Genomic DNA, 27,880 nt, shown 5'->3' with positions numbered 1-27,880 from the left:
CCCTGACATCATCATGCCATCATCCATCTAATCCGTGTGCGTAATAAGCCGCTATGTTTGAAATTTCAAATTCCGCCCCCCCTTAAGATTCGTGACCCCAATGACTTGCTTCCACCTGATCGTTCCCTATTTCCAGATCAAATCATAGCCGTCAAACCTTTCACCGGCACTATATATCACGCTCATCGGAGGAGCGGATCTTATGTCTCTCTCCTGGTCTGTGTGACGCTCTCCCCCATTCTAGGGTTCGCTCGACTCTTTCCTCTTTGTCCCCACATCTTTAGTCTTTGTATCGATCGTTTCTCTTCGATAGAATGGTAATTCAAGCCAAGCCCCGCTGATTCCTCGAGCCAGTCGTCGCCCGTCGCCCGTCGCTGCCGCTGTCGTCCCCGCCGCCCAGCCCTCCGGTTCTGGTACGATATGTCTCCGCTCCTCCCTCCCATCATGACTACCACCCTCTCCGTCCAATTCTGTCGGTTTTTCATGCGCTCTCCCCTTCTTGATCCCTAACTACACCCCTTCCGTTTTTCATTACTGAACACTGTCGCTTGCCTTCTCCTATATTTTTGATCGGTAGATGACTCATGACGATGATGAAGAGGACTATGAGGAGGTTGGTGGGAAGAATCGACTATTGGGATTTATGTTTGGAAATGTTGACAACTCTGGCGATCTAGATGTCGATTATCTTGATGAGGTGACTCTATCTTTTCTTGATTTTTTTTTGCTCGAGTAATAGTAGTTCATGCTGAATTTGGTGAAGTTATATAATTGAAGAAACATGGATAAAATTTGTCGATCTCAGCTTGGTCTGCAGGTCATGATATTCTCAAATTTTAATCTAATACATCACTTCTTGTGGGTTAACAAAAATTTTGCTGTCAAATGTGTAATTTAGTATTGTTCAGTGCATAATTATTTGAATGATTAAATATAACACCATTTTCTATCATCAGAAGTTGATGTGCCAACTTAAACACTCAGAAAATTATGGCCCATGGACGTAGGTGAGAAAACATTGTAGAAAACCATAAATGCCGATGAAAATTTTTTCTCATATATTGGGTCTTGTATCTGCAGTAACTTGTAGATTTTTCCAAGTCCATTGTTCCTCTATTGACTTTACTGTCTTGAACACCACGAGTGCCAGTTCTAAGATGAAACTGGAATGCTCATGGTCAGAAGCTGGTCTACTTTCATTCTTACAAAGATATACAATAATGCCTACCCTAATTCTATCTTTTTGCTTGTATGTGTTCTAATAGCACATGGAAGAAACAAGTTTCTTTTGTCTTTTCTTTATGGAATCTTCTTGATTAGTCTTATTAATCTTGGTGTTGAACTTGCATGACTCACCGTTCTATGATTCAATAGTAGTTGAAGTTTTTATGATGGGTTCTGGAGTATCTAATTTTTATCTGTTACATTGAATGCATTGTCTATGCTTGAACATGGGTCATGAGTTTTATTGTGAATATGAATCTTTGGTTGATAGTGAACATATGAAAACAATGCCCACTTCTGATGTCTTCAGTTGAATAATAACATAAAAGTTTATCTAAGCTAATGTTTGTCGATAGTATTTGGCTGAACATAATTTTGTTCACTAGTGGTACGAGGACCATAGTCCATACAGAGAAAACTAGAGAACTTTTCGAACAATTTTAGAAATCAGTGCATCTCTTTCTTATTGAATGTTTACAGGCTGGAGGCTTGATCCTGATATCGTTTTGAAGATATGAACTTAATATACATGGCAAGATTGGTGGAGAACCTCATTCATGCCTTTACCATTCACAAGATTTATTATTTATGAATTTAGGTTCCATAAACATCTGATATTGCTAAAGCACTATGCAACAGCTGTTGGCAGGCTTGTAGTAATAGATCCTCTCTATTAGTTATAGATATCAGGAATATTAGAATTTGAGTAAATAAAAGTTTCTTTCTGTGGTTAGGGATGAATGCAAATGTACTAAAAGTTTGGCTTGGAAAAAAAGAGAATGATTAATGACTTGATTATCATTCTTTGAAAACCAGTTATAGGACCCAGGATGTAACAAATTTGTCATGACCAATCACGATCCTTATTTAAGTCTTGTTACTATCATTATCTTTTTGGGAACCAAGTTAGCTGCTTTTAGCCACAAGTTTTATTCCGATGACTATTAAGGGTGTCTAACTTTTTAAGTCATGCTAAGATTTTCACTATCTGATAGTGGAGGTTGTAATTTTCATAGCTATAGGGTTGGGTTGCTGGTCAAGTTTCCCTTGTCAAGTCTCCTTCAGTCATCAACCCTGGACTTCATATTGATGAATCATATAAGTAGGTCTATTAAATGGCAAACAAGGGTTTTATGTCTATTTGTGATAAAAATCTTAACTTAACCAGTAGATTTTCTCCTGATGATTGACTACTGGATGTTTTTTTCCTTGTTGCTATTGTAATGTAATGAAGGTTTGAGATTTCATTATGTTCTTCCAGATGACCATTGTTTTGTTTTGTGTCTTCATATTTCTGTTATACCTTATGAATTTTTAATGATCAAAGAAACATGGAGTTCTGAATTTTGAGGAAGTTGACTTCTTTGGTTTAATAGCTTTATACACTTAATGACTTGTCACACAATCGGGATGCTGCCAGGTGTTGCTTTTCTCACATTGATGTAACAAGTACCAGGAATGATTTTGGTACTCCACAAGACCATAGCAGACAACTTTATTTTGCAAATTTAACATTTTATTTTTATCTAACTTTAAACATGAGAAGACAGTGACATATTTTATTAATTTTTTCAGCATCATCGTTGCCCATTTTGGATATTTGTATGATTTTTAGGCTTTTTGCCTGTGCATTTTAGCTTCTATTGATCTTTCATGTTAATTTATTGTGTATCTAAATATGTACACCTTTTTCTTTATTGATCCTAATATCATATTGACTTTCACTTAGAGGCAGTCAATATGAAACATGGAATGATTATTTCGTTTTTTCAGGATGCAAAGGAGCATCTTTCTGCATTGGCTGACAAGCTTGGTCCATCTCTTACTGACATTGATGTAAGCTTCCCAACTCCATTCTCAATATTGGAGATCACTCATTGTGATTAATCATGTAATCATGTTGGTGTAGATCAATTGAAGCTGCTGTGTATTTCTTTGAAATTGTTTCTTTTTTGTAGTTAATTAAATCATCACCAGCACCTTCTGATGCTTCTTCTGAACAAGGTCAGTCTTCATGAAGAATAATAACTTGTAAAGTTTGATTTTTTTGGAAAATATTATTGTTGGCACCAGGACAAGTAAAACGTTCCATTCTCATTGCAGTTGTTTGTTGCTTTATAGTTGAAAATTTTAAGCTTTTAAACTTTTGAGTACAAATTTCTAGATTGTTATCTGGAAAAATAAAGATTTCAATTTTTGATACATCTTTAACATTTGGAGTTGGGTTTTTTTAAACATTGTTGCAACTTGAGATACTTGTTGTTTATAAACCTATTTTGTTTTTATGATATCGTTTGAGTTTCAGAAGTTGTATCCGAAATGAAATAGTGATGGATGACTTTTGTGAATCCATAAATGCCACATGATACAGTATGGTAATCGTTTAACACATATACATGAAAATTATATATTGTTTTATGCATAGGTTCAGTACAGGTATTCACCTGAAAAAAATTATAAATAAATGAAAATTTTTATGTATGTTTATGCCAAAAATATGTACCATCACATATGCATATGTTTGTCGCTCATTGGCTGAAGGGGCAGATTTTCCAGTAAGATGTCCAAGGGATGACTTCTTCTTACATTATAGTGGAATCCAAACTGGCACTTCAAGCAATTTAATTTCAGGTTGTTTTTCATTGCCACTTAGATTATGATGAGAAGGCTGAAGATGCTATCAATTACGAAGACATTGATGAACAATATGATGGGCCAGAGGTTGAAGCCACCACAGAAGAAGACCACTTGCTTCCAAAAAAAGAATATTTCTCCTCCAGTTCATTATTGGTTTCTTTGGACCATAAGGCCTCTGTATTTGATGAAGAAAATTATGATGAGGATGAAGAAACTGTGAAAGAACATGAGGAAGTGGAAGATAAGACTGAAACTCAAATAATTGCTTCATCAGGTTATACTTCCTGTTTCTGTATTATTACTTCTCATGATTCCTATATTGCCTATCGGCTTTTTATGTTTGTTTTATAAATTGTGTATAGTTGAAGTTCCGTTTATGTACATTTATGCTGTATTTCTGTGTGTTATGCACATCTTACAAATAAAATGTGATTAAATTTACTTTGCAGAGCATGTAATTGAATAATCAACTAAGTCATGTCATGGAGGACTTTCTCTGCCTTTTCTTTATCTATTATATTTTAATGTGTTAATTTATAGAATCTCCAGATTTACAGGTTGGAAGCCATTTTCATTTTAGTTTTGGTTTCTTTTACATGTTGATGAAGCACAGTTTCTGTGGGAGGCAAAGAGAAGGTTTAGGATTCAAATTAGATCTGGTGTGGGAATCTTCGGTTGGAACCCTTATGGCATCTATTACTTTCCTAAGCAGCCATAGAAAGCTTGGGAAAGACAACAGCAAATCAAATGAACTTTTTCTTTTTATGCATCAAAGGGAAGATCAGAAAATAGAGATAGACATCACCTATGCAATGTATTTGATTTTGGAATTAACTGATTTTCCCCTAGTCAAAAGAAGAGAAATCAGTTGGTGTTACCTCTCTTATTATCCAACATTATCTGTTACTGTTTTAGATGCCCTTGACTATCCTCCTGTAAAAAAAAAACCTTATTTTCTTACTTTCTCATTGATATTTCCTGATCACATCTTTCTCATTTATTATTTTTGTCACTTCTGATTCATATTGGAATAACTGTGTTAAAATTATTAATTAATTTCACTTTGTAGGACTTATAGCACTCTTTTGTAAGTACTAGTATTTGTTCAAAGCGACAATTGCAAAAAGGAGAGTTTCGTTGGTTTTGGTTCTCTTGCTGATTCATTGAATGTATCTGCAGGTATTGTGTTTTAATAAATTACTTTAATATGTTGCTAACTGATAAAGCATGTTCACAATCCCTTGAAGATATGAGTATCCAAATATCAAAGGATGGAGATTGAGGTGCCAAACCTGCTCCATTATCTAATATTTGCATGAGAGTGTAAGTGGTTTGGCCTAGTCCAGTCAGTCTGAGCAAGGATGTTAGGCTCTTGCTTTAGTTGCATGCATTATGAGTGGACTAATAGTCATTGTTAGCTGGTTGGACTATTTTGCTGACTGGTGTGAAATGTATCTGAGACTGATCATGGTCCAAACATGTCATAATTTCTACTAAAGCCTGTTTAGGCTAATGCAGAGGGCAATCATCGGTGCCTCTATATAGTTTTTCCTTTGCATACAATGTGACCAGAGTTTGCCATGGAAACAACTTTTTTTTGTTTGTATAAGGCTACATACTTTGACCCTTCCTAGACTCCTAAGCACACTGGTTTTCTTGTTGCTTTGTGATCCATCCTATTCTGTTCTCTCCTAACCTGTACAGTGGCCTAATGTTTCTGCTTTGTATTTAATTCCATTTATTTTATTTCAGCCGAACAGTCGGAATTGATTTTAGTGAAAGAGGTTCCTTCAGATGACAACTTGGCCTCTGCTGTGTCTTCGGATGAAGATGTTGATATCTTTGAATTGGGTGATCTAGAGGTGATCCATCTATGTCTTGCTGTTATGTTACACATTTTAATATTGGAGGCATTAATAATCCTTTCATATTTTCTTTTGTCAATTTCTTTTCTTTAAAAGCTTATGATTTACAGTGCTTACATTAATTTAGTAAGTAAATCATAGGTATCATAGACTTGTGATATTTCTGAGTCTGAGGTTCTTTAATTACAATAGTCTCAAACTCTTTGATTTACTTTACAAAATTAACCTAGACCTAACATATTTACATGCGTAGCATATAGGAGTTTTCAAGAGGCTCTTGGATCTAAATATCATCTGAGTTCAGCTTTATATGTTTGCTATAACACAATGGCCTCCTTATTGTTCCTTTCTTCTGCTTGTTTGCATGTTTTGGAAGGAACCTGTCGTTGAACAAGAAAAGATTGAATCTCATGGTGATACATCGCTTCCTGTGCTATGCATTGAGGATGGTATGGTGATATTGAGGTTCTCTGAAATTTTTGGTAGACACGAACCTGCAAGAAAACCAGAAAGAAAGGTTCATCAGAAACGCCCAATAGGTAACAGTCTCTAGTCTTTTAAAATTTTGTAACACCTATGCTTTGTATGATACCTTCAGAAATTAAGTGAAAGAAAGCTTGCTAGAATAAAATTTTCTTCTCTAATTATTGGTTTGTTAAGGATACGATGTTAAATACCGAAATGGTACTAGCTTTGGCAACTGATTGGACCGATACAGCACCAATATACGAGTGGTACACGAACCTGTAACACGTGCTGTCCTCAGAAAATAATAAATATTGAATACTGATCGGTAATAACCGATTTGGTCTAGCACTGATCCTTGGTGACTGGTAACCATGGGTGGATATTTACCGGTCTTACTGTTATTTGAAACCTTGATCAGAAGTAAATTCAGAAAGAAAAAGTTTAATGTTAAAATTGTGTTAAAATTTTCCTTAAGTAACCAAATCTATTTTTTAGATTTTGTAGTTAAATTTTTGCTTGATATTGCAACTGGTAATTTTTTTTCCTGCAATAGAAAAACTCTAATATCTTTCACTTTGTGTGAACCAGAGTGTTAGCAAACTGCAGACTGTGTGCTTGCTTTCGTTTCTTTAATCAAGATTGTTTCCTACAATCCTGTTACTCTGAACACCTGGATAGTTAACTGCTATTTCCCAATGTTTTTATCTTCATTAGGTCATCATGGAACTTTGATCAGTTTTATAGCATTGACCTGTTACAATGTCATTATTGTTCTTGTTTGAATTTGTCTTTATTTAGTTATTGTTTTTATTTAGTTATATGTGTTCTTTTGGTTTGTCCTCTGGTTTTGAATGACTATTTCCATTTACTTAACCTGGTTGAACTTTATTTAATTATTAAAAACTTCCAGAGCGTGTAAGAACCTTGGATGTTGCTGATATTGTTGAAGAAGATGAGGAGGCCTTCTTGAGGAGCTCTTCTCAAAATCTAAGCAATGCCAAGAATTCTGGTTCTACTCATGTCGATTTTGATGATTTTGTCGAAGAACCAGTGTCTGGTGTTGATGAGAAACACAAGGACCTGTTTCTTTCTGCTCAGCCAATGAAGGATGATATTGATTTGAATATGTTTCTGAGGAAATCTTCGGTGTGTCCAGACCTTTATCCTTTTGATCAGCTTGACTGGGAAAATGACATTGTTTGGGGTAATTCACCTGAAGCTAGTCATGGTTGTTCAGAGAGTTGTGTAGCAACTGAACATGATGTTGAAGCCAACAATGATGCTAAATCAGAAGAATTTTTGCAGCGAGATGCTGAGGTTGCTGAGCAGGATGTTAATATGCCAAAGGATTTCATTTTGGTGGAGTCATTTGGTTCCAGAAATTTCTCAATTTCAAGATACAATCAATCATATGAAGCGAACTACCCATCACGATCAGATGTGTCAGAATTAGTTTCTAGAAGGGATATCTTGTGTTCTCCTGAAGCCATGACCCAGAATAGGTTTGAGGAAGTATGCAAAAGTGGTGCTTTGGGACGTCTGAACAAACTCTCCTTGCTGAATAAGGAATTACTAGAGGGGTCTTGGTTAGATAATGTCATCTGGGATTCTGATGAGGACATTCCCAAGCCAAAGCTTATTCTTGACCTTCAAGATGATCAAATGCTCTTTGAGATTTTAGACAACAATGCAAGAGACCACCTTCGCTCTCATGCAGGTGCTATGATGATAAACCGTTCTTCCCAGTCTTTCTTGGAGGACTCATTTGATCTTCATAGTCAGGGAATGGCATCTGCTGGTCAATTTAATATCTCTAATGATAAATATTATTCAAATAGGAAAACATCCCAGCAAACAAAGTCACATGCTAAAAAGCGTACTCTATTGAGCTTAAAAGTCATGCATTCAGTGCCTGCTTTGAAATTGCAGACTATGAAGCCCAAGTTGAGCTAGTAAGAACAAGCTCCACCTTTTTGGTTATCTTGCTGTTGCAAACTGTTGTAGCAATAGATTTTGTTTTCTTGAAACCATGTGAAAAGGGTTAATTTTTTCTTACTGTTATTTTTTGACATGTAACTTCTTTTAAAAAATATCTGTATATAGTTGAGGGTAAGCATGGTCCATTCGCTTATCTATCAGACATGTAACTTCTTTTAGAAGTTACATGTATCTTCTTTTTTGACATGTGACTTCTTTTAAAAGTGAAACTTAACTAGTGGTTACAGTTATCTTCCATTTTGCAAGGTATTTTACAGGAGCTGACACAAAGATCAAGGAGAACAATAGAAGGCATAAATGAACTATTTCATTTACACATTGTTTTAGATAGCAAAGAAGTTATAGTTGTATCTTTAAAAGTTGTGTCAAGTTCATTAGCCATATGCTTTAATTTTTCTATTCGATATATGCTAATTTGATTTCTAGAGATCACGAACATCATAAATAGCATTTTGTGGAATATAATTTGGACAACCTAACAGTTAGTATGATTTGTAATTGATGGTTTATAGCTTCCTGCTTGATGCTCTATGATGTGTTACCTTGCTATTATTTCACTATAGTGGTTACAGCTGTGGCTTCTTCATCACTAGGACATATTTACTCTTTTGAGCTGTTAAATGGCAATAATATGCAGAAAGGTCGGGTGATCAGTGATTTTGTTTTAGATGTTTATTCTTTCTGATACTCTTGTTGTATGGTTTTGATTTTAAGAATGTCTAACCTACATCTCAAAGATTATGGTACTCTACTTCCAATATAAGCCATTTAGTTTGCTAATATAAATAACATGAATCCTGCATTAAAAGTATACATATCAACTAGAGATGTATATTACAGTCATACTTTAAGAAATGAAGCATATTTTTAGGTGATAATTTACATGCTAGAGTCATTTTCATTATAATTAGTGATAGATTGCACTAGCTGCTTATTTACTCATTAAATAGCAAATATAATTCACAATATGGATTTGACTGATGTTTACTTCATTGCCATGTTAGTCAACTTGACTTGCACCGACTAAAAGAAAGCACCACCATTTCGAATTATCTCGTAGTTTCTACTATACCATGTTTCATTATTAGTATCTTGCTTCAGTTAAATGCATCCAATCCTTGTTATATAATAATAAAAGTCTTATTACTAGAAAATAATGATTATATGAGTTGCATACATTAATCTAGATGATTTTTCCATCATTTTGTTATATGCTTATCCTAGAAAATAATGATTATACGTGATGCATATGTTAATTGAAGTAATCTTTTTTTATCATTTTGATTTCATTATTTTTTAGAATCGATTTCTCAAATATAATAGTTGATGTTTTTGCAGTAAGGAAATTGCTAATTTTCATAGGCCAAAATCCTTATGGTATCCTCATAATAATGCAATTGCTGCTAAAGCGCAAGGTCCACCTTGCTTCCATGGATCAATGAAAGTGGTTTTGATTAGCCTAGGGGGAAAAGCAATAAAGCTTCATGTTAATGCAGAGGAGACTTTATCAGCTGTCAAATTGCGAGCGTCTAAGAAGTTGGGTTAGTCTCGTTTGCCTTGAGCTTGATAATTTGATCAAGGATTTAAGTGTTTTTTTGACTTGTATACGAGTAATGCTTTTTTCTTCCTTTTTTTCTTTTGAGGAAACACTACTTTATTCATGTTTTAGCAGTATGCATATGTACTGCAGGATTTACAAAATGTTCTGAGAGAAATCATTGCCTCTGTAAAATGGTCTTTGTTGGACTCTATAAGTATTAGCCAGACAATGAGCTTCTCTGTTTTTGTTTTTGGAAAGAAAGCTCCATTTAACAATATTAACATTCCTTGATAATAAAACAGCATATTCAAATTGCTTCAAATGGACTGTGGAAACAGCCTTGAGTTATTGAGCAGGCTAACAGAGCGATAGGACCTCCGATACTTCTCCTTCTTTTCCTCCTCCTCTTCTTCTCCCTCCTCTCCACATCCCTCCCCCCTGGTACCATGGTATATGGTACTATATGCTAGCATACCATGTGATGTGTCGGTATGCTAGAATGACGAGGATCTGCAGTGGTTCGGTCATGAACCAGCATGGTTCAGTATCTAAAACTGCAATCCTTAGTTAAATGTGCCAATTGTGATATAGACAATCAGTTTGGTGATGCCAAAGATTACAAGTGGAATATAGTCTTGAAACAAATGATAGCGAATGGAGCTATTTGCATATCATAAAACCTTATAACCCACATCAGCTTTCAGTCAATCCAACCATCTGAAGAAATATAGTTATGTCCTTTTAGAACCCTGTGCAGACAAAGAACTCCAAGAGGATGAGGAATCCAAAATACCTGAAAAAAATTGTACGCTAGTAGGGTTTGCCACACCCACTTTGACTGGTATTCAGCAAGACATTTGACTAAAATTTTCTTATTTGTGATGTGCCTAGGAGTAAGCTGCAGTTAAAAGCAGGCATGGAACCTATTCTAGTACATGGCATACTATATCTATGTACTGTAAGCTTAACATATTAGTGCCAGCTGGCATGGGTATGCTATGCACTAAATCAATCGATGGTCATGATGTTGTTTATTTTTCTTTTGACTTATTTTGTATCTCTGATATGCTAATACTGCTGTTCTCAGTCACTAATTAAATGCTAAGGTTTTCAAACCTTTTTATAAGCCACTAACCTTAACTGATTATTTTGCAGATCTTAAACCATCAGAAAAATTTAAGGTATTTTATTCTGGAAGAGAGCTAGAGGATCATATGACTGTTGCTGCGCAAGATGTACGGCCAAATTCTGTGCTCCATCTTGTGCGCACTAGGATATACTTGTGGCCAAAGGCACAAAAATTGCCTGGAGAAAACAGACCTCTGCGACCTCCTGGGGCATTTAAAAAAAAATCTGAACTCTCTGTAAAAGATGGACATGTCTTTCTTTTGGAGTAAGTGGCCCTAAGATCCTAGATCCTGATACCTGTGCAATACTAGATTTCAAAGTTTGCTTGGATAGTTGTCTGCTCTATGTGCTCTGTTGTGGAATCTTATCTCGGTTCCTTTTTTTCTCTTCTTTTGGATGACTGTTTCTCATTCTGTTTAGATGTTTGAATTTTGCTTCATATATAAGGATAGCCATCCTTTACTCATTAACTGAAGATTAGTATTATGTTGCCTTGATTTTTTTTCTTGACATTCTTATTTATATGTTTAGATATTGTGAAGAGAGACCATTGCTTCTAGGAAATGTTGGGATGGGTGCTAGACTCTGCACTTATTATCAGAAAACTGCACCTGGCGATCAAACAGCTTCATCCTTGCGGAATGGCAACAATAGACTGGGGACTGTGCTCACTCTTGATCCTGCTGATAAGTCTCCATTTCTTGGAGATATTGGCTCTGGATGCAGCCAAACATGCCTTGAAACAAACATGTATCGGGCACCTGTATTTCCTCACAAGTTGTCTTCGACAGATTTTCTGTTGGTTCGCTCAGCAAAGGGGATGCTTTCTCTTCGACGGATTGATAAATTATATGTTGTTGGACAGCAAGTAAGTTTTCTCTGCCATCTAGGATTATTATCTTTTCAACATTAGGTTTTGAGTTACATTTACCTGTTTTTAAAGTGGTCTAATATTGTTGTATGGCAAGTATGAAACACAGCAAGTTTGATTAGACTGAACAGAAAAATGCAACCAGAAGGTGTTGTGTACTCTGAGTGAAATTAAAACTAAAAGACAAAAATAGGAGAATAGGGGGAAAAAATGCGGAAAGGTGAAGAAGGAAAGTTAAAGAGAAAGAGGGAATACAGTTGTACCCATCGCCTTTTTTTATTTCTTAAAATATAATTCACATATGTTCTGACTTCTTGCAGCAGAAGAGTTCCTTGCTTTTGTTAAAAATGAATATCTAGTGTCATTGGAGCTTATTAGTAAGCTAAGTTTCAATCAAACGATCAGTTTCTCTTATAAATGTCTAAGTTGATCATTTTGGCGTTCAACATGACTTGCTCCACCAAGTTAACCACATCAACAAATTTCTGGGTTAAGAATCCTTCTACATAATCCTTAGTTTTGTGTGGATTTAAATATCTAACTGAAATTGTATTCTGAAGGATTTTATTTGGTCTGTGTCATAAGATTAGATAACTCAGAAAAAAGAAAAAGGCAAGAGCTCATGATTATAGGTAATAAAGATGCTGATTGGTCATTAAGAATTTGTTAAATTGATACTTGTTTATTGCTAGCAATTATCTTGACATCTGGTTAACTCATACCCTTATAGTGCAAATTAATAAACTCAACTAAATTTAAATAACTTGGGACCTATTAAGGTCTTTGAATCTAATTGAATGTCAAACTAGAGCATTGTTGTTGTATCTTTTTTCTTACCAGTTAATTTTGATTGATGAACTCAATTTGACAGATGTTTCAGGAATTTTTAGCTTTATGAATTTCTTCGCTGTGTTGAGCAACTCAAGTTCAATTTACTATAGTATTATGTATTTTACCTTCTAAATATAAGAGATGTTTTTATCTGTAATTTTTGAACATTTATTTTATTTTAGTGCCCCCATTGAGAACATTTCTTCTTACTGAATTGAAAGACTAGATGTTGGTGGAACTATGAACGATCACTATCAACCTCTTGGTGAGAGATAAAAGCAGTGGTTCTTCTCTGCGATCCACTCATGATTGGGGAAAACTCTGTTATACCATCTTGCATGATGGTATTACCATGGAACAATATGAGTTCCTCATAGTTGGTGGGAATCATATTTTGATGAGCTTCAGCAACCAATTTTAGATACATGGAGCACTAAGACGCAAATTGTGTAATGTAGCTCATGTTTGAAATCTTAGGATTTAATGAGATGTGCATGTTTAAATATATGAAGTTCATGCTTAAGACTTGCAGTTTTACCAATCCATTTCATTACTTTTGTTGTATTACCTATCCATTTCATTTTAGCAATCAGATCACTTGTTACTTATGTTAATGGATGAATAAGAACAAATGACTCAGCAACTATTCTAATAAACGACTAGATTTGAGTGTCTTGGATCAATTTTTATTGTTTTGAACTATATTCTCGAGCTAAATTTATTTGTTGTTTCTCTGCAGGAGCCTCACATGGAAGTGCTTTCTCCAGGAGCGAAAACTGTTCAGAATTATCTTGTCAATAGGATGTTAGTATATGTATACAGGGAATTTCGTGCAAAGGAGAAACCAGGAATCCTTCCTCATATTCGAGCTGATGAATTGTTTGCTCAGTTCCCTGGCTTGACCGATGCTTTTGTGCGGAAACGATTGAAACATTGCGCTGATATAAAGGTCAGCGGTAGTATTACTAAGTTTGTGCGTGTTGCTGCGGTCTTATCATGTTAAGCAAGTATTGTTTCTTCCAAGTTAATAACATCAACTTTCTCAAATCATTTTTGTTAGTTGCTTCTTTTCCGTGGCATCATTTCTTCATCTTCTGTGTCATTTCTGAAAGTGTTTTGAACTGTGCAACTTTTCAGAAGGGATCGAATGGACAGCTACTGTGGGTTAGGAAGGTTGATTTTCGCATTCCATCAGAGGAAGAACTGAGGAGGATTCTGTCACCTGAGAATGTGAGTTATTTGTGTTCTTCTCTTTTTGGTAATATATTTTGGTCAAAGGTTGAGATATATCTCTTAGTCAGCATCATTGAATTCATCTTTAGATCTTTTCCATCATTTGTTTTAAAATGGATTTGTAATTTTATTTGTCTTTGATTTATAATATTTTTTTGTGTAGAAGTCATTTTCTATGATGTTATTTTTACTTCATTGCTTATAACAGGTCTGCTCTTATGAAAGTATGCAATCTGGTCTTTACCGGCTAAAACAGTTGGGGATTAGTCGACTTACTCATCCTGTCGGCCTTTCTGCAGCAATGAATCAACTTCCTGATGAAGCTATTGCTCTAGCAGGGGCATCACACATTGAGAGGGAATTGCAGATTACTTCATGGAATCTTACAAGCAATTTTGTTGCATGCACAAATCAGGTTCTGCTTACTTCGCTTACTTTGGTTGTATTATGTATATTAAGATGATGAATAAACTTATGAAGCTTCAAGTTATTCTCAGTATAATTATATTACTATTGAATTTTTGAAAACTGACAAAATATGAATATGCTTTAAGTGAATTACATAAAACACTGTTGTTTCATATGCATTTTGCTATGGCTAGGAGTAGATCTGATGTCAAGACTTATTTGATATCTGTCATTCCACACATACCATTGAGCTTAACAGATAGAATGGATCTAATTTGATTTATGTGGAGTAGATCTGATGTCAAGACTTATTTGATATATGTCATTCCACACATACAATTTGGCTTAACAGATAGAATGGGTCTAATTTGATTTATGTAAATTACTTATTAATCAATTCCATATTGAACATTCCTATTCGAATTATTCGGCCATTCTTAATCTTATCATTACTGACCTTAGGATTTTGTCTTTGTGGACCTATATGTGCCCATTAAAGATTGCATCCTTTGGTGGTTGTATGGTCATAGCCTTAAGTTGGATATATGCAAGTGAGAGGTTTCGTTATAGCTAGATTTTGAAATGACTGTCAATCCTCCACAATGTTGTTACAGTGAAATTTGTTAAATAATAATTTATATTGAGGAAAATTGTGGCTTAAAATTCTTTAATTTTTTGTACTAAACCAAGTAAGGTTTGAGTAATTGGGATCTGAACTGGACTCGGTTAGTCAATCTTGGCATGAAATTGACCACAATTGTTCAACCTAGACAAATTCTGGTTGATTCTAGACAGTCTTTGTCTATTCTTGATCTCGTGGTTGATCCAGTCCATAGAGGTTGGTCCTTAAAGTCATGAGTTTATGACTTGTAATTGTCGATTAAAATTCAGCTTTTGATAGATACAATTTTCATATATTTTTTCTATCTTCAAAGAAGTGGATTTTGATTTAGAGAGTGACTCTCTAAGAGTCTAATGTTAATATTGAATTTAAGGGATCATGCTTTTATTCCTTTGTAGAAATGCTTTCTCAGTTTTATGTGGTTGTCTGATGTAGCACAGCCTAAATGGATTCAAGGAATTAAGGGAACTGTTCTTATAGGTTAAAGGGATTCCTTAAACAACTGCATATGTTTTACTAAAACAATCTACAATAAAGTTGAGTTCTTGGTGACACTCACATGGATCCATAGAAGGAATGTCTCTTTGTTAGAGTTACTCCAAAATTGATAAACGATTCTTGGTTGGAGATTGATCTCTCTAAAAAATTTTAGAGCAAAGTAATGTGTTAGCAATGATTTAAAAAGCGCTAAGCGCTAGCCCAAGCGAAGTGAAGCATTTTGAAATATTAAAATATAAAAGAAATATAATACAATTGATAAATATGACTATATAAATAAAAGTATGACATTAAATTAAAAGATCTAAATACAAAGTTACATTATCCATCTTCTAATAACAAAAAAGTTAAAAAGACTTAAAACAATAAAATTTTGCATCAAATTTAATCATCATCATAAGCAACATTGTCATTTTCAAACATATCATCATCTTTCTCTTCCTCTCGTTCATCTTCATCAAAATAGGTTTCCTTCTCTTTAACAATAGCTGGAGATGAACTTGAGGCTTTTGTACTCATTTTTGTCTTCGTCATGTATCTTGTATATCAAGGATTACAATACCGAATGATACTGCCCGTATCGGGCGGTACGTATCGGTCCGCCAGCAGACCGGTACGTGGACCACATGCTACCGGGCGATGCCGTTGATCTAGCCCCGTATCGGATGATATGAGGCTATATCAGGCGGTAACGGTCGATATTTTAATCGTTATCGTCCGAAACAGGTCGGTAACGATCGATTTTGATCGTCGTCGCCCGCTATCGGGCGGTATCAGCCTGGCTGTAGCGAGGGAAGAAGAAGTGTCGAGGGAGAAGAGGGAAAAGGCGCTTAAAGAAGAGGGAGAATCAGGAGAACCTCGACGCTTCTCAATCCGGCGTCGTCCTACCTCAACGATCCTGATCCAGGAGGTAACGGAGAGGCGGCGGCTCAACTTCTTCTTCGCCGCATTCTTCGCTGAAGGTTGAAGACGTATACGGCCTTCGATGTCTTCACCGAACGTCGCAGATGAGGAGAAGACCTCGTTCTTCTCCTCGTCTGACATGACGAGGAGAAGAAAAGGAGGTGACGTCGCCAAGGCAACGTACGCCTCCTTTTTGTATTTTTATATTATTTTTTATATTTTATATATTAATTTTTATATTATATATACGTACCGTACCGTATCGAGTTACGAAGCTTGTTGTATATGCTTGTAATTCTCCAACTCCTGAGGTTCTTGTCACATTTTCCCATGTCAAGTTATCATCTTCAAATGCAAGCTCGTCTTCGGTATCTTGCAAGTTCACACACCCATTTCTCTCACCAACCATTCATTTGAATCATCAATGTCTATAATGAGATTAGATCAATATTATTTCGCAAATCATGATGAGCCTTCAATGCCTAATTATACTTTATATAATCTAGATCATATAATTGTTGATGCTTTAACTAATTTCTTCTTTTTGTATGAATTTAGCATATTATATAATTTAAAAATATATTAATACATCTATTTAAAAAAAATAGATTAATTGAAACAAAAATATTCTGTGATCCTTACATGCTCAAAGACATTCCGGTTTCGCTCACTACCCACAGCATTATAAATCAAATTAAGAATTTTAATAGACAATTACTGTAAGTTCGGGTGGGTTTTCCAAATAGACTCCACCATTTAGCTGCAAAATTTACTTTATTATTAATAATAGCATATTACACATGAAATTAATTATATAAATTTATAAATACATGAGGATGTTGTTATCCTAGATTGAACTCCATTGGAATTCCAAAAAGATCATCAACATTCTTATATAAAGATAATTCACGTATAATCTTATCTTGTACCTCAAGATTTGAAATTAATCTTGCAATGTACTTATATAACCCATTTATAACTTTTGCATCAAACTCAATGGAGATGTTTTTATAAAAGAACAATGAGTTCAAATAATATCCTACTACATGTAATGGATGATGAAGTTGACAATTTTATCTTTCGTTAATAATTGCAAATATGTTCATATACTTTTCTTCATTTCCATCTAAAGATTTTTAATCATCTCCTTTGCTTTATCCATAGTCTCATAAATATATATCTCATTGCAAGCTTCTTTTCATTATATATCAACCGAAGGACTCGAACAAGAGAGTCATTACCTTTAATGTATGAAGTATAAGATTCCAAAAGGACAACATTAAGATGATATCATTGGCCCTCTTGCCTTTCGCTTCTTTTGCCTATTTGCTTGTCACCCATTTCTCCGAGGTAAACGTGTTTTTTAGGTTTTGTTTTTGACAATGCATAGTTTGTAATTTTAAGAAGGAAGTAGCAACTTGGTTCACACCATATCTCACCAATCCCTTATTGCTTGTGAATTCTCTCATCATGTTCAAAACCCCAGTATGATTATAGAAATCCAACGACAAAGATTGCTCTTTCTCAAGTCTTAGTGTCCGAAATTTTTTCAATATCCTCCAACATAAAATCAATGCAGTGTGTCACACATGGTGTCCAATATAGGTGTTGTTTTTTTTATTCAAGTAATTTACCTAAGATAAATGATAACAAAATTGATAAGACTTAGGAGTTACATAATTCTTCTATTCAAATTGAAGACAGAGTAATTAAAAGATAAAAAAATTAAAAAGATAAATCTTACCAACTAACACGTAGTTGTTTCTATTGTCGGTTATAACTTGGACAACATTTGTTCACTAATTTCTTCTACAAACTTGCCAAGCAACTCATATACCATTTCTCTAGATTTCATAAAAGATGATTCTCGGTACGATGTGGGCAACATTTTCTTGGTACAGTACGAGCGTACCGAGCAGTATGTTTAAAAAATATTAAAATTAATTTTAATATTAAATATATAAAAAAATATATAAAATCATTGAAATATAAAATAGTTAACGATGGTGCGCTTAAAACGATATTAAATGTATTATATTTAAATGATATTAAATATATAAAAAATATATAACTTAGCAGCGCTCACTCGAACCCTAGGCGAATAGCTGCGGTGTCGAGGGATGGCACCGAGCATTGCAGCGAAGGAACGAATGAAGAATCTTCTTCGATGTCGAGGGAACGATGACAGCGGGTGCGAAAGACCTGCAGCGTCGAGGGAGTGATGGCAATGGGCGCCGTAGCAAAGAATGAGACGACGGAGGCGACGTCGGGTACTATTTCTCGAAGCTTCACCCTCTTCTTCGAATGCCTCTTCTTCCTAGCCTCGTCGTAGTCGGGTTGATACTGCTCGGTAGCAGGCAGTCCGCATGCCGGTCAATTGGCGGACCAATATGTACCGCCCGTACCATTCGGTATTGCGAACCTTAGTGAATTGTTCTCCTTTTTGCCTTATCACAAGCATCACTTATATTTGTTTGTCTTTATTTTGCTCCTGCTTAACCTTGTTGCTTTTGTGATCCTTGATACATATATAAGTCCATCGGTCCTTTTTTATCATTCTTAACAATCAGGACTTCTTTTCCTTTTCTATCATATAATATTTTTTCACTTGTATTGATATTTTCTGAATAATCTTTTTTATCATCTCTAATATATTAAACATTATTCTTGGATAAAATCTTACAAGATTCATTCATTTGCATCTTTTTTTTAGTCATATAAGCCAACAACTTTTCTTTTACATAAGGTGGACATTTCTTGCATGCTGATGCATTCTTAAAGTTCTGTACTTAATGCTGCTTTGCATGAAAAATACCACCTCTAGTAGTTTTATCACAAAAGATGCAAGTAACTGCATTAGGATCTTTAGGATCCTTTATTGAATTTTTTGATGAATCTTTTGAATTGCTTTGTACACTTACCATTAATCCTGAAACCCTAATAGTAGTAAGTGGGGAAGGAGAGGGTGGTGGTGGCAGAGGAACTTTTGGACGATGGCGGTGGCGGCGAAGGAAGTTGCGGATGGCAGTAGGCAGTAGCAGTGGTGGAGGAAGCTTCGAACGACAACAGCGACGATGGAGGAAGCTGTGGACGATAGTAGTAGCGAAGGAGAAAGCTTTGGACGATGGCGGCGACAACTGTATACGGCGATGTCGTGGATAAAGGAAGCTTCATATGTGTTCGTCGTTGACGAAGGAAGCTACGGTCCTCTCCCTCAACGGTAGGAGTTGTACACGAAAGCAGTAACCGCGAAGGGAACTGCGCACGAATGATAGACCTTTGGATCGGTCCATCGGCGATTGAGGAAGCGTCAGTCTTGTGCATTGGCGGTGGTGGCAGTAGTAAAGGAAGCGCCAGAGACGACGGTTGCGCACGAAGTAGGGTTTGTGGCTCGGGGTCGTGCGGGGAGGTTGCATGTGCAAGTTTAGTAACATTATTTAGCTTAGTTGGTTCAATCGAACCAACTAAGCTACTGTTCAACTGAACCAGACTTGATATTCTGGTTTGGTTGCTTTGTTTCAATCGAGCGCTCGCTTGAGGTGCTTGGCGTTTGGGTTCAGGCGAGCGCCCAGGCGACGCTTCACTGAAGAGTCGCCTGGTCAAGCTTTGAGGTGCTCAGGCCTCGCCTCACTCGAGCGCTTAGGCAAGTGCCCGAGTGCCTATTTAAACCATTATGTGTTAGGGGAAAATTGGCAAAGGTTTAGTTTGGGGAAGTGCTAATAAGGGTGTACAGTGGGTTAATGTTTGACGACTGTCTTAATTGCATGTTTAGTATTGCTTGGCAGTTTCAGATATGAAAAAGGTCAAGGAAAGGTTTATAACCAAGAGATATAAAAACAAGAAATAGCGACAACTTGGAGTTTCAATTTTAGTGGCTCCGCCATAGTTCATATGGCCTATTGAATATGGGACTATTCCTGCACATGCTTCATAAACTAAGTGAACACTTCTAGTGTTTGTTTCTGGCCATATTTTAAACTGGGTTGGCCTTTTGATAGCCTTGCTATACATACTTTTGGTGTGATTCATGCATCTTTGTTAGGATTTGATTGTGCTTTGGTATGAAATGTTTTACATTTAAAATATATGTTTGTCCGGTTCATACTGACCAATATATATTGGCCTTACAACTTGGTACCACTTGGTATTTTGTTCATTTTTATTATTTTTTTGATATTTTAGCAACACCAGACAATATATATAAATAACTGCACAGTATTTCAGTACCATGCTGATCCAACAAGTTGTGGGAACTAGTATCTGTGTGATATTTGAAATGTTCCTTGCAACTTCTGTGAAGTTGACATTTTTTTAATTTAAATTACGGCAACAACAATACAACAACAAGCTTTAATGTCCCATTTACATTTTTTAATTCAAATTATTGACCCTGAATATATATTCATTATAAACTTAAGGCTAGGTATGATGGTAATAATTAAATCATGATTGTTTAACTCGACAATGTTCTTTATTTTTGGTCAATGTTTTTTCAAACTTAATTAAGGTTCAACAAAAACAATTCTTTTTATTATTTCTTTGATGGTTGGTCATCCACAGCCAGATTATATATATTCTTTTGTATTAATTATCATTTCTTTCTTAGGATCGTGAAAATATTGAACGCTTGGAAATTACTGGTGTTGGTGATCCTACTGGACGTGGACTAGGATTTAGCTATGTCCGTGTAACTTCAAAGCCCCCTATTTCATCTGCAATATCAAAGAAAAAGGCAGCTGCTGCTCGAGGAAGTTCAACAGTCACTGGGACTGATGCTGATCTTCGTAGATTAAGCATGGATGCTGCACGTGAGGTATATGCTACTCTCAATGTATCAACTTTTTTTTGTTAAGCTTTCCTTGCCACTTTTATTTGTCTAGATTTGCCATATACTTCTAGATCAGCCTATATTGATGAAGCAATATCTCTTTAATTTTCCTAAGACATGTGACTTTGACAGTTGCTAATTATGTAAATTTTGCAATAAAGTGAGTTTATTGAATGTGCTTTCTGAAACTTCGACTGTTACTTTTTTAATTTTATGAGAACATCCCTGTTGTCATTTTCTGGAAGTAATCTCACTGCTCAGTTTTTCGTCATCTACTCCATCTTATAAGTTTGCACATAACCCATACATTTGTTTTTGATATTGTTCCCTTGTAGGTCCTCTTAAAATTCAATGTTCCCGAAGAGCAAATTGATAAGTTAACTAGGTGGCATCGTATTGCTATGGTACGCAAACTTTCAAGTGAGCAGGCTGCAGCAGGAGTCAAAGTTGATGCCACAACACTAAATAAGTTTGCACGTGGGCAGAGGATGTCATTTCTACAGCTACAACAGCAGACTAGAGAAAAATGTCAGGAAATTTGGGACCGACAAGTTCAGAGTCTTTCTGCTGCTGATGGTGATGAAAATGACAGTGATTCTGAAGCAATCAGTGATCTGGATTCATTTGCTGGAGACCTTGAGAATTTGCTGGATGCTGAGGAATTTGATGAAGAAGATGATGGTAATACCGACATGAGAGGTGAAAAGGCAGATGGTGTTAAGGGTCTTAAAATGCGAAGGTGTCCATCTCAAACTCAAACTGAAGAAGAAATTGAAGATGACAAAGCTGAAGCAGCTATGATACATAGATTGCTTGAGGGTAAGAGCAACAATGACTTACATGTAGCAAATTATATGCTTGTAGATAATAATGCTGACCTCTTGGCTAAAATTCTGGTAGATTAAGTTTCTAATTGTTCCTATTTATCAATTATGATACTACTTCCAACTGTTTGACGATCAAATATTTCTCTAAAACCGTGCTGTTTATTATGCAAACAATCTATGACTTGATGATTGGTAAAAATGGGATATTCTCACATTAAGCTGAAATACAACTCCATATTAAGTGTAGAAAAATAACTTGATGGCTGGAGCATAATTAAGAATGAAGTATTATTACATTGCATTTTTGCCACTTTAGTGTAAACATTAGAAAAGGTGCTTCACTTTTCCTCTTGTTTTCTGAATTGCCATGTGTTGCTCCAATTTTTTTCTTTTATGTTTTTCTCTTGGGGTGGTTTAAGGATGAATAAAGGTTGCAGCATAGTCTCATCTTGAAGTTATGTCATCTCTTAAAGTTGATCATGATCATCATGATCATGGATAATGTCTGATCTTTGAAAGTACAACACCAATGCCATCGAGTGCAATTTAGAAAAGACTATATGACTTATGTCAAAAAAATTTATTCTATTTAATTTAAGTATTGTAATCCTGAATACACCATGGGCCGACAGAAAAATAAAATAAAGAAAAGAAAATGTGGGATGGGTAGGAAATTGATTGGAAAAAATAAGTACTAAAAGGTTCCTGGTTAGAAAATAGTTGTTAGGTTAGCCATATGCATTTGAATGTTGGACAGTCGAGAAATATATGCAAAAGAAATGTAGTTGAAATAGAACTATAGAGGTGGATAAGCAAAGTTACTAGAAAAGAGATAAAATACATTTTCAGTATTGAACAATTAAGTGTTGCTTCGATAGAGGATAGTTTGAGGAAGAAGTTCAAGATGTACATGTTTGTGCTCTAAGCATATCCTATATTACTTGTATGCTCTATGTTAGATCCTCTATTGATCAATTTATTTATGACTCACAAAATAGACAGACAAGTCAGTATACCACTATACCACTTGTGCCTAGCATCATTTTGTCAATTATGTGCAGATGATGGAGCTGAAATAAAGAAGAAAAAAAAGAAACCAGCTGGAATGGAAGCCATTGGTTCTCATTTAGGTCCAGAGAATACTGATTTTACCAAAAAAACTAGCACTGGAGTTGGACAGACCATTATTGCATCTCATGCTGATGGCTCATATATTTCCAAAGACATCATGTTGCGAGAGACCAAGGAGGTACTTCATTTGGTGGCATATTTAATGATAGACTTATGACCATTTTGATCTGTATTAACAAAATATCCTGAATTGCTGTCATTTTCTCTCAGTTGATGTTCTATCTAAAGTGTTGGCAGGAATCCTACCCAACTGAAAAGTAAATAATAATTTTATGCAGGTTGAAAAACTTCATCCGGAGATGAACTTGCCTGGCAAAATAAAACCCAAGAAAGCAAATGGAGTGAGTGAGGACATTTCAACTGGACTACTAAAAAGAAAAAGTGTTGCTCCAAAAGAAGGAATTAAGGTAGAATTACCTAACATTGTCTGGTTGTGTCCTTGCTCTTCTGTTTGAAATTTGATCATGTAAGTGTTTTTGTAACTTTTCTTGAAAAAGTAATTAACGAAGTGTTTTATCTTGCTTATGTAATTTACACCCAAGATTTTAAACAAGTACTTATCATCTTTTCTATAAAAAGTTACCCTTTTTTTAGCTAGGAGATGTTAGATTTTTGTTGTCCTAAATACAGTGGCTACCATTTATATTGTTGTAAGTACGGTTAAAGACAAAAAGGATTTATTCATGTATAATTTTAGAGGTTTACATGTATGGTGAACTACTGGTCTTATACATATCACATTCACAGGTTTACTTGTATTTTCATGGTATATAAATTTATTTTGGCTAGTAGTTTAATTGGTACAATTACTATTTACTAAGTTGCATGCTGGATCAGGTTTTCAAGGAAAAGAAACAGAGTGATAAACCAGTAAGGGAGAGTTTTGTCTGTGGAGCCTGTGGTCAGGTTTGTATATGATAGATACGTGTGCACAATGTGAAATATCTTGAATCACCATCACTGACTTTTTTGTATTTGATCAGCTTGGACACATGAGAACCAATAAGAACTGCCCCAAGTATAGAGAAGAACCAGAAACTTCGGAACTGGAAAGTGCTACCGCGAAACCTAGTCATCCTGATGTTGCAGGTCAGTTTCAAGTGAAAACTCCCAGCAAGAAGTCAATATCTAATGCATTGGCCAAGGTCAGTGAGGTTGAAGCATCAGAAAATGTTGAAAAGGCAGGATTAAAGATGCAGGGGAAAATTATTCCAGTGAAGTTCAAGTGTGGTCCAGCCGACAAGCCTTCTGAGAAAACTTTGTCAGGGGCTCATTCTTTTAATAAACATATTACTGATGCAGATATTGAGTCTAAATCAACAGGGAAGATCAATAAGATAATAATATCTAATAAAAAGAAGACCGAGGATGTTCAGCAGGAAAAGCCAAAGCATGCTGTTGTAATACGGCCTCCTGTTGACACAGAGAAAGATCAACCTAAAAAGAAAATTATTATTAAACAGCCAAAAGTTAATACTAACATAGAGCCACCCAGACAGCCATCCAGACAATTCTATGATGCTGAAATGGACTATGACTTCAGAAAAACAAAGAAAATTGCCGAATTGTCAAGTTATGAGGAGCAAAAAAAGCCAGAGAACAAGTTGTTTGCTGGAGAGGCAATTAAAAGGTATCAAGGTCATGGCAGGAGGTCAGTGGAGGAGGAGGAGAAAAGGAGAAGCAGAGAGAAAGCTAGGAGGATGCTAGAGGATGAAAGAAGGATGCAAGAAGAGACTCAGCGACTTTCCGAGTCCAGAAGATATGAAGAGGCAATCAGAAAGGAGGAATTAAGAAAGGCAAAGAAGAAGAAAAAAACGGTGAAACCAGATTTCAGAGATGAGTACTTGTCAGAGCACAGGCCTTACAGAAATGATAGAAGGATACCTGAAAGGGATCGAGCTGCAAAGAGGCGGGCTATGGTTGAACCAGGACAATTGGATTATGCACCAGTAGCAAAACGCCGTAGAGGAGGAGAGGTAATAATCTGATTAAAGGACCTTAAAATTCATAGAATCATCGCTTTTTTCTGTTATAACATATTAAATGATAACATGTATTTCTAAAAGAAAAGGTGATAAAACCATAATTTGTTCAATGGACCTTAAAATATAGCATGTTTTGTAACTGTTCATACCTATAAACCATCACATTTTCATACCTATTTGTTTCTTGTCTAGAATTTGCATTCTTTATGAAAATTTTTTTTTCTCCCTGTTCACTAATTTGTTAGAATCTAATGATTTAATGATTTAGTGGAATTATGTGATTCCTTGTGGATTTCATGCAATGAATAAAGTGCAAGCACTGTAGATTAATGTGACTTATTATCTGAATATGGTCAAACTCAATTTACTTCATCTGCTATTATTTTTATGTACATTGATATTTTTTGTCAATCAGTTGACTGTTCTTTGAAGATTTAAAATTCATGTTTCAGACAGAACAAAAGATTTAGACAGAGTGGATAAAATAGAGCTTGCTGCCTTGCCTCAATAAAAAAGTTATCTTTACCAACTTCATAATTTGTGAAATAAATAGTTTTATTAAAAGGAGGAACTGATGTATGTATGTGTTACTCTTTTGGTACTTAATGCTTTGCCCGCTTCTTTTAGTTTCCTGTTGATCTTCTAGGGCAATGGCCTATATCAGCTATATGAGTCTTTTCTTCTGCTTTGACAATTACCAACTTGTATTCTTCCTCTTTTGTAATTCTTTTGATGTCCCAAGAAGAATGTTTATATTGTGATCTCAAAATCATGAATACATCTGTCCTTATCTTCAACTAATATTAACTTGTTTAGTTTACACTACAACTTGGTGAAGTCACCTAGGCAGGCACCTAAGCCTAGGCGCTGGGTAGTCCAAGTACTCGCTTGGCTCAGTCGAAGCAGCCACATATAATCATGATCTGGAATGTAGGATCGTCTGATCCTATGGAACTCATGGTAGCTAGTTAGTGTACTTGCAGGTTGAACCAAATCCTAGTGAATTGGCTCAAATGGATAGGGTTAATGTCTGCAAAAGGAAAAAACCCAACAATTTGTTTCAAAATCATGCGACCTGCTAGTAACCTAGAGAGTTGCTCATTTGGCCTCACTGGCTTACCTCGCCAGCTCGCTTTACTCCCTCGCCACCTCACCTCGCTGGTTCGGGGCCTCACCTTGTCGGCCAACCTCACTGCCTTGCCATGTACCTTGCTACCTCGAGGTGCCCCTTTGCTGTCTCCTCGCTCTGCTTTCCGCTCTGCCTTTTGCTAACTCTTCTCTGCTCTCATCCCTTCTCGCTGTTAACCACCCTCATTTCCACTGTGCATATGTTCGATAGATGAATGGCTAGCTCAAATGTTTTATAAAGAAACATCAAATCATTGAATGTATCATTCATGTACATGTACATAGTGCTATTTTTTTAGTTTATCATTAAAATATCTTATTCATCTTACCTACCAAATTTTGGGGAAGTATGTGTCTGCCGAATCAGGTTTGGAAGTAGTTTGGTTTTTTACTTTGAACTTATAGCTTAGTGTGAATTTTTATTTGCCTTTGGCTTCAACCCGATTATCTGGCTGAAGTTCATGCTGACCGGTCCATGTCAAGTTCATGCAAAGCCCTTTCTGACAGGCTACTAGATAGGCTGGGTCCATGTCCAACCCTACAAGTGCAATCAGCCCTGATCTGGCTTGAGCTTATTTTAGGCTTGAATGGCAGCAATCTTGGTGAAGTTAGTTACAAAAGCAAAATGTAGTAAAAATGAGGAACTTAATTGGTCTCCCTAGGTTGACTGGACTTTGATTTTCGTACCTTAGCTGATTTTTGTTTAATTCTCATCCCAGTGCTCAAACAACTGATTTATACAGTCATAGATGTGTAGTTGTAATGAGAAACTATTCAGTCATGCTCTTTTGAGCACAAAAGTAAAAAACAGCTTAATAATTCGATGAGTTAAATAGCAGGTTGAGGATAATGTTTTGGGTCAATGGATTTTATTTTTACCAGTTGATTAACCATGTTTGCTATTTATTATTAGATCTTTAGAAATTTGAGGATCAAATAGATCTTCAGAAAAATGGCCTATGTTACTGTGTAACAAAGTTATTGTGGTTGCAAGTGAAGTAGTGCCTTATAAGTTATATATGTTAAAAGTTCTTGTAAAAAAATGGAACATGAATGGTTTGGAAAATGCTTGATTGTTGCTGTCTATCATTATGTTACAACAGAAGTTTTATATGTATGCACTTAACACACTGATTACTGGCAGGTTGAATTTTCCAACATTTTGGGGAGTATCGTAGAGAGCTTGAGGGATAATTATGAGGTTTCTTACCTATTCCTTAAACCTGTGACTAAGAAAGAAGCCCCCGATTATCTTGACATCATAGAGCAGCCAATGGACCTTTCCACCATCAGAGACAAGGTCAGAAACATGGAGTACAGGACTAGGGAGGACTTCAGGCATGATATTTGGCAGATAACTTTTAATGCACATAAATACAATGACGGCCGAAATCCTGGAATTCCTCCGCTTGCTGATCAGCTTTTGGAACTCTGTGATTACTACTTGCAACAGAGGCATGAAGAATTGAGTGATGCTGAGGCTGGGATTGACACCAGGACCTAGACCTGGAAAATGTCGGAAGATGAGTACAATCCTGGATTCCACGATTTCCATAACCGGAGGTCCCAATGTATGTAAATTAGCTAGATCATATATATAACAGTTCTTAATGAGATTATGGAGCAGTTGCTTCTTTTAGCCACTGTATGTATGATTTTGATATGGTTACTTGGTGTAACTAAGCATGCCATTGTGCCATTAGAAATGATAAATGGCGAGAAGTTTTTTTCGCCTAATTCCTGTTGTATGATCAA

At 35.7% G+C, this 27,880-nt stretch overlaps 1 protein-coding gene across 1 annotated transcript; it reads left to right on the top strand.

Annotated features, from left to right (window-relative positions):
* Positions 1 to 273: 273 nt before the first annotated feature.
* Positions 274 to 27,880, top strand: LOC103975786 (transcription initiation factor TFIID subunit 1). Its single transcript, XM_009390864.3, has 21 exons — positions 274 to 413; positions 578 to 697; positions 2,998 to 3,060; positions 3,183 to 3,228; positions 3,878 to 4,135; positions 5,614 to 5,723; positions 6,103 to 6,265; positions 7,105 to 8,146; positions 9,531 to 9,733; positions 10,888 to 11,125; positions 11,392 to 11,728; positions 13,302 to 13,511; positions 13,700 to 13,792; positions 14,004 to 14,210; positions 20,833 to 21,039; positions 21,390 to 21,873; positions 22,943 to 23,130; positions 23,291 to 23,419; positions 23,850 to 23,918; positions 23,996 to 24,988; positions 27,270 to 27,880. The coding sequence occupies exons 2-21, from the start codon at positions 578 to 580 to the stop codon at positions 27,627 to 27,629; spliced, it is 5,520 nt and encodes a 1,839-aa protein (XP_009389139.2). The 5' UTR covers positions 274 to 413; the 3' UTR covers positions 27,630 to 27,880.

Source organism: Musa acuminata, chromosome BXJ2-2, assembly GCF_036884655.1.
Source record: "Musa acuminata AAA Group cultivar baxijiao chromosome BXJ2-2, Cavendish_Baxijiao_AAA, whole genome shotgun sequence".
In the NCBI taxonomy this organism is placed as follows: Eukaryota; Viridiplantae; Streptophyta; class Magnoliopsida; order Zingiberales; family Musaceae; genus Musa; species Musa acuminata.
The sequence above is the reverse complement of the archived record's forward strand: the minus strand, read 5'-3'. Positions and strand labels throughout refer to the sequence as shown.